The sequence below is a fragment of the Ailuropoda melanoleuca genome, chromosome 6 (assembly GCF_002007445.2).
Source record: "Ailuropoda melanoleuca isolate Jingjing chromosome 6, ASM200744v2, whole genome shotgun sequence".
Classification (NCBI taxonomy): Eukaryota; Metazoa; Chordata; class Mammalia; order Carnivora; family Ursidae; genus Ailuropoda; species Ailuropoda melanoleuca.
Window position 1 is genome coordinate 52,073,202 of NC_048223.1, and position 13,854 is coordinate 52,087,055.

General features: G+C 44.4%; 1 protein-coding gene across 1 annotated transcript in view; it reads left to right on the forward strand.

The window, feature by feature from the left end:
• LOC109488881 overlaps positions 1 to 13,854 on the forward strand; it is a 173,726-nt gene that overhangs the window by 60,352 nt on the left and 99,520 nt on the right. Inside the window, exons 4-5 of the mRNA XM_034662386.1 lie at positions 44 to 149; positions 1,686 to 1,767. Of these exons, the coding sequence (XP_034518277.1) occupies positions 44 to 149; positions 1,686 to 1,767 (188 nt within the window). The remainder of the gene's footprint in view (positions 1 to 43; positions 150 to 1,685; positions 1,768 to 13,854) is intronic.

The window sequence follows — 13,854 nt, forward strand, 5'->3', positions numbered from 1 at the left end:
TCCAAAGCCTGTGCTTTCTGATTTATGTTGGTCTGCCTGACAGAGAGAGAACACCCGAATCCCAGAGGCTCGGTGAAGAAAATGCTGCATCAGACTGGCCATGTCTTCTGGCCCAGGGCTTCAAAGGAGCTGGATGGAACTGGAAGGAGGTGGGGAGCAAACACCTTTCCCATCTTTCCCTGGCTTCTCTCTCGCGGGCAAGTTGGGGCAGGCTCCATGGGCACGGATCCTGCATCTGCATACCAGGGTTGGCGAGGTGCCCTCAGCTGGAAGCCCTGACTCCTTCCCAACACACAAGGATGCCCTTCTCTGCCAAAGCTGGCTGGTGGTTCTTTCTGGAATGGCAAATCTCCCCATCCCCCCAGGCTTGGGACGATCTTCTGGCAGGCACATGTGTTGCCGAGTTACAGGTGGTGCGGACACGGTTTGGAAGGGATCCCAGCTTGGCCTCCTCCCAGGAGCCTCCATTCACTCACCAGATCAGAACTGGTTGCTTGCAGAATCCCGGGAGTCCTAGCTGCTCCACGAACCCAGCTTCAAGGGTGGCAAGAGCTTCCTTTTGCCTCCTTAGGTTAGAAATATTTTTGCAATACCACCGAATTCTCTGGTTTTGTGTTTTTTCCCCTTAGGATGGGGAGTGAATGCAATAATTAAAAGAGGAGTACAAACTGCGAGGGAAAGAGGGACAGGCTCAAAACTGGGGGCTCGATCCAGAATACCTTTGGGTCTGTGCGCTTGAGTCGTTTCGTTGTGGGAGGCCAAGTGTACCCCGATTTCCTCTGGCTGCAGGACATAGGCTCTCTTCGAGAACATCCAGCTCTGTAGCTTCGTGTCTTCTGGTCTCCAGACCTAACCACCTGCCTGGGGGACTTTGCAGCCGTCCCATATGCTGATTCCGGGCTGTTTAATCCAATTTTCATTTGATGTTGGTGGAATTCCCATGTGGACCTAGTATAGAAAAATTAAGTGTTTCCAGCAGCTTAAGTCCAAAGGGAAGCGTTAGCCTTTGGTAGTACATAAATTTAAACAATACCACATCTCAGCAATGTTTTCTGGCAGCACTAAGTACTAACTAATTTACTTGTTTATTCATAATTCATTTTTTTTCATTTATTCAACACGCAGGTACTGAGTACTTAACTATGGTTAAAGCTTTTAGCAGGTCCTGTAGGGACATGAATGTCCATACGATGAAGTTCTTACCATTGACAAGCTTAAAACCTAACGAGGAAGGAGAGACCAAGCACGATCTCACATTGCAGGACATACATAATACAGGAGAAATATGAAAAAGTGTAGCAGTTCTTTTCTGTTCTGGGCTATGAGATACTTCTGGCGTGCTGATAAGGCAGCAAATGTGGGCTACGACGTTTTTCTTTCTTTCTTTCTTTCTTTCTTTCTTTCTTTCTTTCTTTCTTTCTTTCTTCCTTCCTTCCTTTTCTTTCTTTCTTTCTTTCTTTCTTTCTTTCTTTCTTTCTTTGTTTCTTCTTTTTCTTTCTTTTAGAATAATTGGTCCTGGAGAGGAGAGAAAATTAGTCCTTTCATCAGAGGGGCTGGTAAGGTTTGGGGAAAAGATAGCAAGCAAGTAGGCTTGGGTCCAAAATAATTTCTTCCCTTAAAAACTTCTCGTCCTTGTCTCCCATGAGCGTCTCCATTAATTCAACTAACATTGTATTACACATCAGCCCTGCTCCAGATGTCGCCTGTGGACCCCACTGGCCTATGAACTTCGACTAATCTATCCTGAGATAAGGACAGAAATTGATGGTAAGTGTTTAGAAACAGTCCCAGCAATTGGACAGTCCTTTCAAATCTGTTGACCCTTATCATTATAACAAATTGGGGATTGTATTTTGTATATGTTTTAAAAATTCCGTTTTGCCAATAGTTTATTTTTATTGTGCTTTCCAAAAAGGCCAGTCTGTGACATATTGGAAACAAAATAATATAAAAGCTCTTCCTTATCCTCGGTGGCTCGGGAAGCGCTGAATAAATGATCGCATACATCTGTCTTCCCAGCAGACTAGAAACTTCGTCAGGGAAGGAGCTCTGTGCTCCGCGCTTGTATCTTGGCCTCGAGCCTATGAATAGGTCCTCCTTCATTATTTGTTGAGTGAAATGAAAACATAAATGGGATTTGGGTCAATCATCAGTGAATTATTTTTCACCATTACAAAGCCTATTTGGATTTCTCAGCTTGGCGTAGCGCTTGGATTCGCGTGTTCATTCCCTCTGAAAGCAGTGCCTGACCTGACAGTCCTAGTGATACTTTCAAGCCTCAAGGTTGTAGTTCTGAATGCTAATGTTCTGTTCTTTTGTGGATGTGTACCTGCTCCCTTTCCTTCTGTGCTCCCTGAGCAGAAAAGTTGAATTCTTAGCCCTCACCCTCCAAGTGTAGTATATTGGACCCTTTCCAGTTTTAGATTTTTCTTAAAGTGCAGACACAGGGGTCTCCTACATTATTGTTCTTCTTGTAATGGCCATTGTTTTACTAAGATCTCATTCATTCGTCTGTTCTACCAAATACACTGCAAACATTTATTAACTACCTTCAATTTCGTACTTGACACTGTGCTAGGCATCAGGGATACAAAGAAGAGGAACCCCTGTCCCCACTCTCGAGGACTTACAATCTGGTGGGGAGAGGGCCATACAAAGGAATTACAGGCTCTAAGGAATTACAGGCGCCAGGATGAGAAAGAGAAGAGACACAAGGTCTTTATGAGAAACAGAAGTCAGATCTGGAGTGGTCTGCTCTGTGTTGGAAGCCAGAAGAGGCTTCATGGAAAAAGGGTTTCTTGAGTTGGGTTGGAAATGTGAGAAGGTGTTTGTCAAGGAAGACAACCCTGCTGGCAGAGACGCCCACGGAAGATGTGTAGTATTGAGGGTGACCACAGGTTCTCTAGCCCGGTTCAAATCCTGACTGTGCTGTTCCAGCTGTGTGACCTAGGCCAATTAGCGGACCTGGGCCCCAGGTTGCTTATAAGTAGGATGAGAATAATAATAGCCACAGCTTCATAGAGTTTTATAAGTTTTAAAGGAGCGCTTTTACATATAAAGTAACCTTACAACAACAGGTGTTTCGAGAACTCTATACATTCCGAAATGAAGGCTTGGGGAAATAAACCAAACAAACCTGGAGAGTTTCACCGAGGGTCATATCCTAGGGCGCCGTCTATACATGCTAAGGACCTTGCACTTTGTCCTGCATATCGGCTGGAATGACTGAAGACCCTTCACAAGGAGCGACTCTCTCAGATTTGTGTTTTAGAGGGTCAGTCTGGCTCGGAATAGCAGACAGAGGGGTGCATTATCAGAGTCAGCAGAATCCCTCTGGAGACCAAGCACGCTTCTTGAGAAGACAATGGAATTCGTGGATGCGGAGAGTGGAGGATGTGGTCAGTGTCGCTGAGATCAAACCTGAAGGGCTGAGTGGTGAGTTACAGGGTGTGAGAGGGCAGGACGTAGTGTGGGATGACTCTGCCGTCCGCTGGCATGGTGGCTGGTGGGGAGGTAGAGGCTGGGAGCTAGTGGCTACAGGAGAAGGAGCCAGCTTTGGTGGGAAGATGATGAGTTACGAGGGGTCCAAGTATCTGTATGGTGTCCACGTGGAGGTGCCCAATAATTAAGTGGATCTATGAATATGGAGTCCTGGTGATAAACGTGGGCTAGCTCTGTAGATCTGAGAGCTGTCTTGCTTAGAGAGGGCAGTGGACTCTATGCAAGTGGAGGAATGACTTGGGAAAGCCTTTTTGTTGAAAGGGCGATGTTTCTGACATCATCAGAAAATAATTGATAATATTCACGGGAGTCTGGGGAAGGAGTTTGAGTACTCTTCACTGGGCGGAATCATTTGCATAATCAGGATCAATAGGGTCAAGCAAAGGCCTCAAGGAAAGAAGACATTGTAGAATGGGCAGGAGGTAAACAGAGGTAGGAAAAATAGATATTGGAATCCTGGTGAAAACAGAGAAAATAGGAAGTAAAATCAGGAATTCAGGTGTTCAAAGAGGTTATGAGGTTATTCCAGAAGCTCTGGGGATCAAGAGCACAGGGGTGGAAAAGCTCCTTCATTTAGACAAAATGTTTTTACTTGCAGGTGAGTTCTCTTTGTCTTTATAGGTTTCACATAAAGTTTTGAATTCCCATCTTTTCTGGGAAGTTGGGAAATTTAGCAACTGATATTGCACTGGCTCAGTGTGTTGGTTGGCTGGAGCTGGGTAGCAGCTACTCTGTGGAAGAGAAGTTGACCCTCTCCTGTTTGTCCCTGTCCCCATCACACTCTACTGTGTCACCTTGTCCACTTCATTCACTCACATTTCCTGCCTGTAAATGCCCTGGAGGCATTTACATTTGCAACCCTTAGAGAGAGAAGGCACACTCTAGGGGACAATGTTGCACTCTGGGCTGTATCTGGTTCTGAAAGGTCATCTTATGTCCAACTGCTTTTCCCACTTATCTCAAGACCAATATTGTTTCATGAATCAGAGCTAATGGTTGAGACTCCGTTACTCTATGGCTAGAGGTTATGTCTTTCTTTCTCTCTTTCCCCTTCCCTTCCCTTCCCTTCCCTTCCCTTCCCTTCCCTTCCCTTCCCTTCCTTCAGCAGGCTCCACGCTCATCATGGAGCCCAACATGGGGCTTGAACTGATGACCCTGAGATCAAAACCTGAGCTGAGATCAAGAGTTAGATGATTAACCGACTGAGCCACCTGAGCGCCCCTAGAGCTTGTGCGTTTCTTCCTATAATTTACATCTTACATGATGACCCCCATCTAGGTATGGTTCTGCTACCACCATCATCATGGCCAACCTCGTCATTGCAACCACCACTAACACCATTATTATAACCACCAGTGGCAGCAACCTCACCATCATCGTTATGCCCCCCCATCACCACTATCACCGATGCCATCCTTGGCTAACATTTACTGGTCACTTACTGTGTTCTGGGACGGTGCTGAGGCTTCACATGCTTTCTCCCTACAACCCATGCAGCAGGCACTCCTAGCATTCCCATATTACAAAGGAGGAAATGGAAGCACAGACTGGTCACGTGATCAGCCCCATTCTTGCATCTACAAAGTGTCAGGATTCAAACTCAGGTTCACTTGATCTGAAAATAAAGCTTTTAACCAGGTTGCCTGCATGTCTTCAAGGGTCTGCCTGACGTTTAGCTCTATTGTCCTGATAGGTGTTTGCACTGCCTGGAAAATCTTTGTGTTATTTTCTTTTTAGGTCATCTACTAAAATGTTAAACAAGGTTATACAAAGAATGAATCTCTAGGGAACCCCGACATGAGAAATTTTTGACCCAGAGAAGTGCAAGATTGTCCCCAGCCTGTTGTTTCCTACCTGAAAACCCATTTTAGGACCTGAAAGCATGTGACCCACTGTGCAGAATTTTATAGAGGATTTTGGAGAGTCTCAGAACATTCTATGCTATCAGTAATGCCTTATTCACATACTTATGTCAAATATTGGAGTGAATCACTGATGGAGATGAGGCTTATGTCCTTCAGAGCTGGATAGCATGAACTGTACCAAGCACTCGATAGGCACTATTTTATTTGGTTTTCTCAACCAATATCCCCATTTATCAGATGGAAATGTTGAGGCTCAGACTGCTGAAGTAACTTGCTAACGTAGTCAGGAGAGCAGCAGGGATCTGATCACTGCTCTGAGTGCTCCCAGAACCTGCATTTTCATGCCATTATTGAGAAATAGGAATAAAATGTAGGAGAGTGGGAGTGTAGGGGAAATGTCAGCTTCCCAAATGGCTCTATCTTCCTGAAGTGCTTATTGTATTTGGGCCTGACGTTCAAAAGCCTGGTGAGACAAAGCAGAGGCAGAGAAAACACCCAGAAACATTCCCCGGGCCTGGCTCTCGGAGCTACTTGGGGTGGTGCGGGCTCTCTCCCCGCAGTTTCCTAATGCACTTGCCCTCTCCCGGCCTATGCTCACACGCTTCTCCCAACAATCGGCATGTCTGTTTGCCTCCCACTAATGGGGAAAGTTGTCCACTTACTCGATCCTGACAATTATGCTTTTGAAAGAAACTTTGGAAGTTTAATCATTTGGGAATGTTTAGTCACTGAATCTCATTTCTAAGGGACTTTAAAGGTAAATAAATGATTCTGCCTTACCTCCTCTAAAAGGTGTGGTGGGGGCCAAATGGGTGTTAACTTTTGGAATGGATTTGTCAGATACATGTAGGATGTTATTAGATCTTGACTTTAGTGCCTTCTAAGCCAGGACGCCTTGGTACGGTCATTCTGAAAGTAGATGAAGAACTCAAGCCCGGGCGGAGAGCTGCAGGGGAGGGACACAGGGGGTGTGCTCTCAGTTACACACAGCAGCTTTCTAGTTTTGCGAACTTGGACTAATGTTCTAATACCGCTAAGCCTCAGTTTCTTTATTTGAAAAAATGGGGATACCCACAGAAGCTGAGACGGTTGCCAAGAGTGACAGCAGCAGAAACAATAGCTATTCTATTATTTTTCTTAATCAGTCTTGATCTACTTGATAATCTCATCTACCCAGACCAGCTGGGTGAGCCCTGAGTCGTTGACTGCTCTTTATTTAGGACCATTGTTCTGATGGGAGGTTAGAAGGCTGCCTGGTTGCTGACCAGGGATTTTTCTTCTGCCCATTAAAATGCTATCATTTACCTTGCACCGACCATGATGAACGCACTGGCAGAAAACAGGGCCTCCCCACCGGGCTGCCCTGAGCCTGGTCCCCCGCAGCAGGGGCTCAGGAGGCAAAGCAGGGATTTCACCTTACTCAGGGAGAAAAGATTCTGCTGATTTTGTAAGTCCGGAATTCCACAAATTGGCCAGAGTGCTGTCCCTCTCATCACCCATGCGTTCAGGTCCTCCTGTGGAAAAAATAAATAAATAAATAAGGAAAACTAGAAAGGAAAAGGGAAAAACCAACCATGTCTCTCTTTTCCCAGTCTGCTTCTTTAATTGGGAGGTTTAATTGACTGTGGCCCAGCTTACCCAGGGGCTGCGCTGGGGCTTAAAGACTCGATCGGTTGTTCGCACTAGCACTTGTCCTAGTTATTTGATACTTTTGCTGTAGGTCAAAGTGGCTAGACATTCTGGTTTTGCAGGGACTGTCCCCAGTGACAGGGCTCAAAGTGGTGCTTTTTAGCCACTGCATGATGTAATGTGGCCCTTGACTATTCCCCTCGCCCCACACAGACTGGAGACATGAAGTGATTGCTCTTGCAAAATGTTAATTGGAAGGATTAAATATCATCCTTTTCTTTTTCTTTTTCCCATTTTCTTTAAGTGGGGGTTGGAATTAAAACAGAGAAGGTCCAGGGTAGTTGGTAATTGCAATTTGAAAAAAAACCTGGGGATTCTAAAAAACCAAACTGTGACGTCATTTCTGAGGGAGGAGGCAGCACAGATCTGGTCAGGCTTCCTTGGAGAGCAGGAGGGTGGTGTCATCAGAGCAACTGAAAACAAACATCAGACCACCGCAGGAGAGGGAGGGCCAGCCAGGGTTAAGAAGAGCATTCATCAGAGGAATGCACTCAAATCAGGGCCACGAAGGTGGCCCAAGGAACACAGAGCCCCAGCCTTGACATGCCCTACAGGCTTTTGAGGGAACACTCCCCCTAGATCTGTTAAAAATGTTCAGTTTGACTTCCAGAATGTTAAATGTATTATTAGCCACTGGGACACTAACCTTCTAGGATTACGAGGGATGTTGGTGTTCGTGGAGTCGGCCGCCCTGCTGAGGGTATTTCGAGAGCTCTCCTATGGATCAGGCTGCAGCTGTACCCCTGTCCGCCTTCCCTGTAAAGAGATCTAAAAGATGACACGACAAACTCTTGGCCCATCTGCAAAGTTGAAATGGTCCTTGATTGGGTTGCTCCCCAGAGCCTGTTTATGTCATCAAAATATGGTGAACTACGGCCGGGAAAGGTGCTCAAGTGTGGTCACTGGGTGGTCTGCCTGCCTTGGAGAAGTGGCGGATTAATGGGTTTGGTTGTGGGCAAGATGGGCACCTGCAGTTGTAGAAAATGCTCCGTTCTGGGTGTGTGCGTGTGTGTGTGCGTGTGCATGTGGGGGGGGCATCTGGCTCAGCTTAGGTATCCATGGTCATTAGAAGCTCATGAAATGTTGAATTAATGGTAACCTTTGGGGGCACCTGGGTGGCTCAGTCGGTTAAGCGCCCGACTCTTGGTTTCAGCTCAGGTGATGATCTCAGGGTTGTGGGATTGAGCCCCACATCGAGCCCCGAGTCGGACTCTGCACTGAGCGTGAATACTGCCCGAGACTCTCTCTTTCCCTCCCTTCTGCCCCTCCCCCATCTCCCTCTCCCTTTGCTCTTCCTCCAGGTTCCTGCCTATGTGCATGTGCAAGCATGATTTCTTTCTCTCTCTCTCTCTCAAAAAAAAAATGGTAACCTTTGTATAACTTCTGATATACTTCCTTGGGCTGAACTTTTGGATCTTATGTCATAGGGGAAATGAGTCATATCCTAATAATAACAATGATGAAAATTATTATTATGGCAGCTAACTTTGCTGAGTGCTTACCAAGTACCAGGAACTGTTCTAAGCATAGATAGATAGAAAGATATATATATAATTACTCATTTAATCTTTGACACCATTTAATCTTTACAACATCCTTTGGGGTAGAATCTATTATTATCCTCAGTTTACACATAGGGAAATCAAGGCACAGAAAAATTGAGTGACTTGGCCAACGCTACTCAGGCCCAGGTTAGATGTGACAATATTAAAGAATATAGCTGAAGCCTTCATTCACGAGTAGGAGAGTTTGGACCACAGGGTGGTAGAGCAGTTTTCTGGGGAGCAGAGCTGAGACTATCACAGGCCTACTTGTGAGCTTCTCTCTCTCTTTGTCACACATGCTCCCCCCCCCCAACTGGTTGGCTGGGACTTACGCCTGGTGATTTCAAAGCCCCTCAGTCCCTAAATTGATATAATTCTATGAGTCAGGGAAATGCAACATTTAGATGGTGCCTTTCTGATCTTCTTTTCAGGGCATAGCATGTCTTTCCAGAAGCTGGTTTTGACAGCACGGAGCTCACCATCATTCAGTGGACGTGATATGGGAACAGTGACCTTATTTACCATGTACTCCAAGAAGGCGTTTAGCACGGGTGTACAGAAGTCATTTACATGCTGACTGACAAATCTAGCCTCCTTGTAAGATTAGTTTGCAGTGACAAATAATTAAGGTTAGACATCATAAGGGTAAAGAAGGTTAGAGAAGGTAATGTTAAAACAGAATGGAATAAACCACACAAAGCAGCTGGAACACTGGAGAACATCTCCCATTCACCGTTAGGAGTTGGGAAAATACCGTAAAGCCAGAATTATTTGAGTGTCCAGACATCTTCACTGAGCCTTCATTTTTTTTTTTTACTTTTTCTTCAGTCTAGCTCAGTGGCCTTTAACTTCAATATGCCTAATATTTTCTGTATATGTACAACACAATGGATGCTGTCATAGATGGCTGAAGGAGGATTTTTTAAAGGGTACTTTCGATTCTGTGAGATTTTAAAGCGCAGGCTTTACAACCTGACAATTGGAAAAGATGTACTTCCACATTAAGAAGACACCTCAAATTCACTGTAAGTTCAGTAAAACAACAGGAACAGCAGCCATTCCTCCCAAGGGCTGTTCCTGGATAGATCTGGGTGTTGCATAGACATACTCAGCGAGAAGTCCGCCCAGAGGAGTTCGGGTAGCATCTGCCAGAGAATTTGAAGGTATTAGATTTAAGGTTTTTAAAGTTGATAAACATGAGTAAGCAATGGAACATTATTCAGCTATAAAAAAAAAAAAAGGAAATCCTGCCATTTGCAATGGTACGGGTGGACCTCTAGGGCATTATGCTACGGGGAATAAGTCAGAGAAAGTTGAATACCACACGATCTTACTTCTATGTGGAATCCACACACTGGACTCAGAGCCACAGAGTGGCTGTGTGGTTGCTGGAGGCAGGGGGTGCGGGGTGAGCGAAATGGGGAAAGGGGCTCAAGAGGTACAAACTTCTAGTTAGAACATAAAGAAGTTCTGAGGAACGTAAGGTACAGCAAGGCCACCAAAGCGAACAATCCTGTCTTGTGTATTTGAAAGTTGCTAAGAGAATAGATCTGAAAAGTTTTCATCCCAAGAACAAAAATTGCAACTAGGTCAGGGGATGGCTGTTAACGACACATATTGTGGAAATCGTCTGGCAATGTCTGCATAGATCAAGTTATCATGTTGTACCTGAAACGAATACAATGTTCTAGGTCATTTATAGCTCAGTAAAACTGGAAAAAGAAGTTTGCAACTTTCCAGCCAAACCACTGACCCGCCCACCATCCTCAAATATTCCTGGATCACCAAGGGTATGTTGCCTCTTTGGCCAAGATTTTTTTGACTTAATTTCTCCTCTAACGGTACCCCTGCACTTCACCCAAAATTCTGTCAAAGTGAATATTCTGATTGGATGTGGGTGACTCGTGTATGGCTGCCCTCTCAAATGTCTTCCATGGTGGGACATGTGCCTTTCCAGGGCTCTCAGTAGACTGTTCTACTTCCACAGGGATGGGAGGGCTGAGTTGGGGACCTAGGCTTTCGAGGTATTCCTCACTTGCACCCTGCTAACATGGCACCTCCCTGTCCCAAGGAGCTGAAGATTTGGGGCGTCCAGCTTTGACCAGCTGGTTTGTGCCCGAAGGACCTGTCGGCAGAGCTTTGGTCAAAGAGTCTCTGTTACTGAAAAGAGGCTATTTTGTTTTCTTTCTCAAAAACAGGCTGTTCATTGGGGTCAAGTTTGGGCCGGGCCTGGCCTCTGGGCTCTGTCTCCCAGAAGGAACCTATGCCTACCTTTCCCTAAAGGTGGAATTACCTATTCCTCTCTCCCTGAAGAGGCATGGGAGCACTCTGGGAGGAGGCCAGTTCTCAGGAATTTTCAGCCTCTCTTGGGGATCTGAAACTTGGCGTGGCATCTTTTTGGTGGAAATACTTAGGCGGGTGTCTACCTGTTGACTCTGAAAAGGCAGTTTGTCTGACAGACAGCATAAAGCCCCTCCTTCTCCCAGACATTCTCTTCTTCTTCTAATTCTCCTTATTTTTTTTTTTTTAAGATTTATTTATTTTAAAGAGAGAGAGAGCAAGCAGGGGGAGGGGCAGAGGGAGAGAGAATCCCAAGCAGACTCCTCGCTGAGTTCAGAGCCCAACAAGGAGCTCGATCTCAAGACCCCGAGATCACGGCCTGAGATGAAACCAAGAGTTTGGACACTTAACTGATTGAGGCCCCCAGGCGCCCCCAGACATTGTCCTCTTCACCTAGTGACGGCTTTCTGGTTTGGAGTCCAGATGAAAAACAAAACAACACCACCACCACCACAAAAAACAAGCATTCAACAATGGGAAGAGATCTTTCAATTATTTGTTCTGGCAATTTTCTTTTCTCTCCTTTCTTCAACCTTTCAAAAATGATGGAATCCAACACACATACAGAAAAGTATATAAAACAGATGTACCATAATGCAAATAATTATAAAGCAAATAATACCCAGGTTTCACCACCCGGCCAAGAAATAGAATATTGGGGGGCACCTGGGTGGCTCAGTTGTTAAGCGTCTTCCTTCAGCTCAGGGCATGATCCCAGGGTCCTGGGATCGAGCCCCGCATCGGGCTCCCGGCTCCGCTGGGAGCCTGCTTCTTCCTCTCCCACTCCCCCTGCTTGTGTTCCCTCTCTTGCTGGCTGTCTCTCTCTCTGTCAAATAAATAAATAAAATCTTAAAAAAAAAATAGAACATTGCCAGCATTCCGGAAGTGTCCTGGGTTTCCTTGAGAGTCACAGCCCATCCCTCGCTCCTGGAGGGAAGCACCACCCTCAATTTTGCCTGATCTTCTGTGTAATGTGACTATCAGGTGGCATCTCTAGCATTTTCTTTATATAGATAGGATCATATCACATTTGTCATTTCGTGTCAATGTATTTGTCAGATTCATATTGGGTGCAGCTGTCATTTTGCTCCTTTTCATTTCTCTTCAGTTTTCCCATGAAGTAATATGTCACCTTTGATGCATGCATGACCCGCTCATGGATCGCCCCTTTTGGGTTATTACCACCACACTGTATAGACATGCTTTACACCCAACCTGGTGGACATGTATGTGCATACATCTCTCTAATCTAGGGTGCATACCTTGTTTAGGATTGCTGGGTCATGGGGACGTGTATGTAAGGTCAGACTTTTCACACTCATCACACTCTGGCCAACGTTTGTCTTTGGCAGAACTTTTAATCTTTTGCCAGTCTGATGGATGTGTGTGTAGTGGTAGTTTACTGTGGTCTGGGTTTTCGTTTCTCTGATTAGCGATGGTGTTGAATCCTTTTCCACGTGTTTTTTGACCACTTGGATTCACTCTGTGAAGTGTCTATTTATGAATGTCTTTTGCCCATTGGTTTTCTGTAGATATTCCTTACCCATTCTAGAGTTGCATGTCTTTCAAATAATTTCTCTCACTCTGTAGCTTGGTCTTTTCACTTGCAAGATGATGTCATATGCTAAACCAAAATTCTTAATTTTAATGCAAATTTATCAATCATTTCCAATATGGATATTACTTTTTGCATCTTGTTCAAGAAATCATTCCCTGCTTGAAGATTTCTGCTGTTTTCCTCTAAGAGCTTTACAGTTTTGTCTTTCACGTTTAGTTCTTTAGTTCTCCTGGAGTTGGTTTTTACATATGGTGTGAGTTAGGGATCCACTGGCATTTTTTTCTCCATGAATACCCAATTGTCCCATTACAGTGGGACACACCATCCTTTCCCACACTGATCACCTCACTGGTCACTGAATGTGTATGTGTCTGTTTCTGAGTTCTGCTGTTTTATTTTTCCATCTTTGGGCCAAGACCACACTGTTTTAGATCTACAGCTTTAAAATAAAATGTGGTGTCTGGTAGAATGAATTCTCTCACCTTTTCTTCTTCAACAGTGTTTTTGCTCTTCTTTCCCCTTTGCATTTCCATATACATATACATTTTAGATTCAGTGGGTCAAACACCAGAAAAATAACCTGTTGCGATTTTGATTGTAATGACAATGACTTTTAGAGTAATGGGGAAACTGACATTTTTTCATTAGTTTTCCTATTCATGAACATGGACTATCTTTTCTTCAATGCTTCTCAATAAGGATTTCTAGTTTTTCACATAATAGTCTTGCACATCTTATGCTGGATTTATTCATTAGAGATTGACGTTTTTCATGCTGTTGTAAGTGGTATCTTTTAAAATTTTTCATTTTTTAGTTTTTGTTATTAGTAGACTATAATAACATGATTGATTTTTGTGTATTGATTTTGTATCCTGTTATTAATTCTAATGATTTAAATACAGTTTCTTTTAGATTTTCTATGTTCAAAATTATATTATAGATTATTTCCGTATCTTGGCTCTTGTGAATAATGCTGGCACAAACACAGGAGTGCAGGTATCTTTTTGAGATGGTGATTTCATTTCCTTTGGGTAAATATCCAGTAGAGGCATTGCTGGATCACACGGCAGCTCCATTTTTAATTTTTTGAGGAGCCTCCATACTGTTTTTCATAGTGGAATTTGCACTCCCTTGACAGAGCACAAGGGAGGCTCTACACTTTGACTTGTATCTATGTCCCACAAAACCACCACAGTCTCAGTTTGGATTTATAGGTTTTAGTTTCTCTTGGCAAACGCCCCAAGGATGAAGCAACTTTGAATGTTGGGCTTATCATTCTGGACTCTGCCTTTCCCTAAATGTTGTCCCAGAAACTTCCTTACTATTGTCTTTGTTCTTTAATACTTCCAACTGAAAG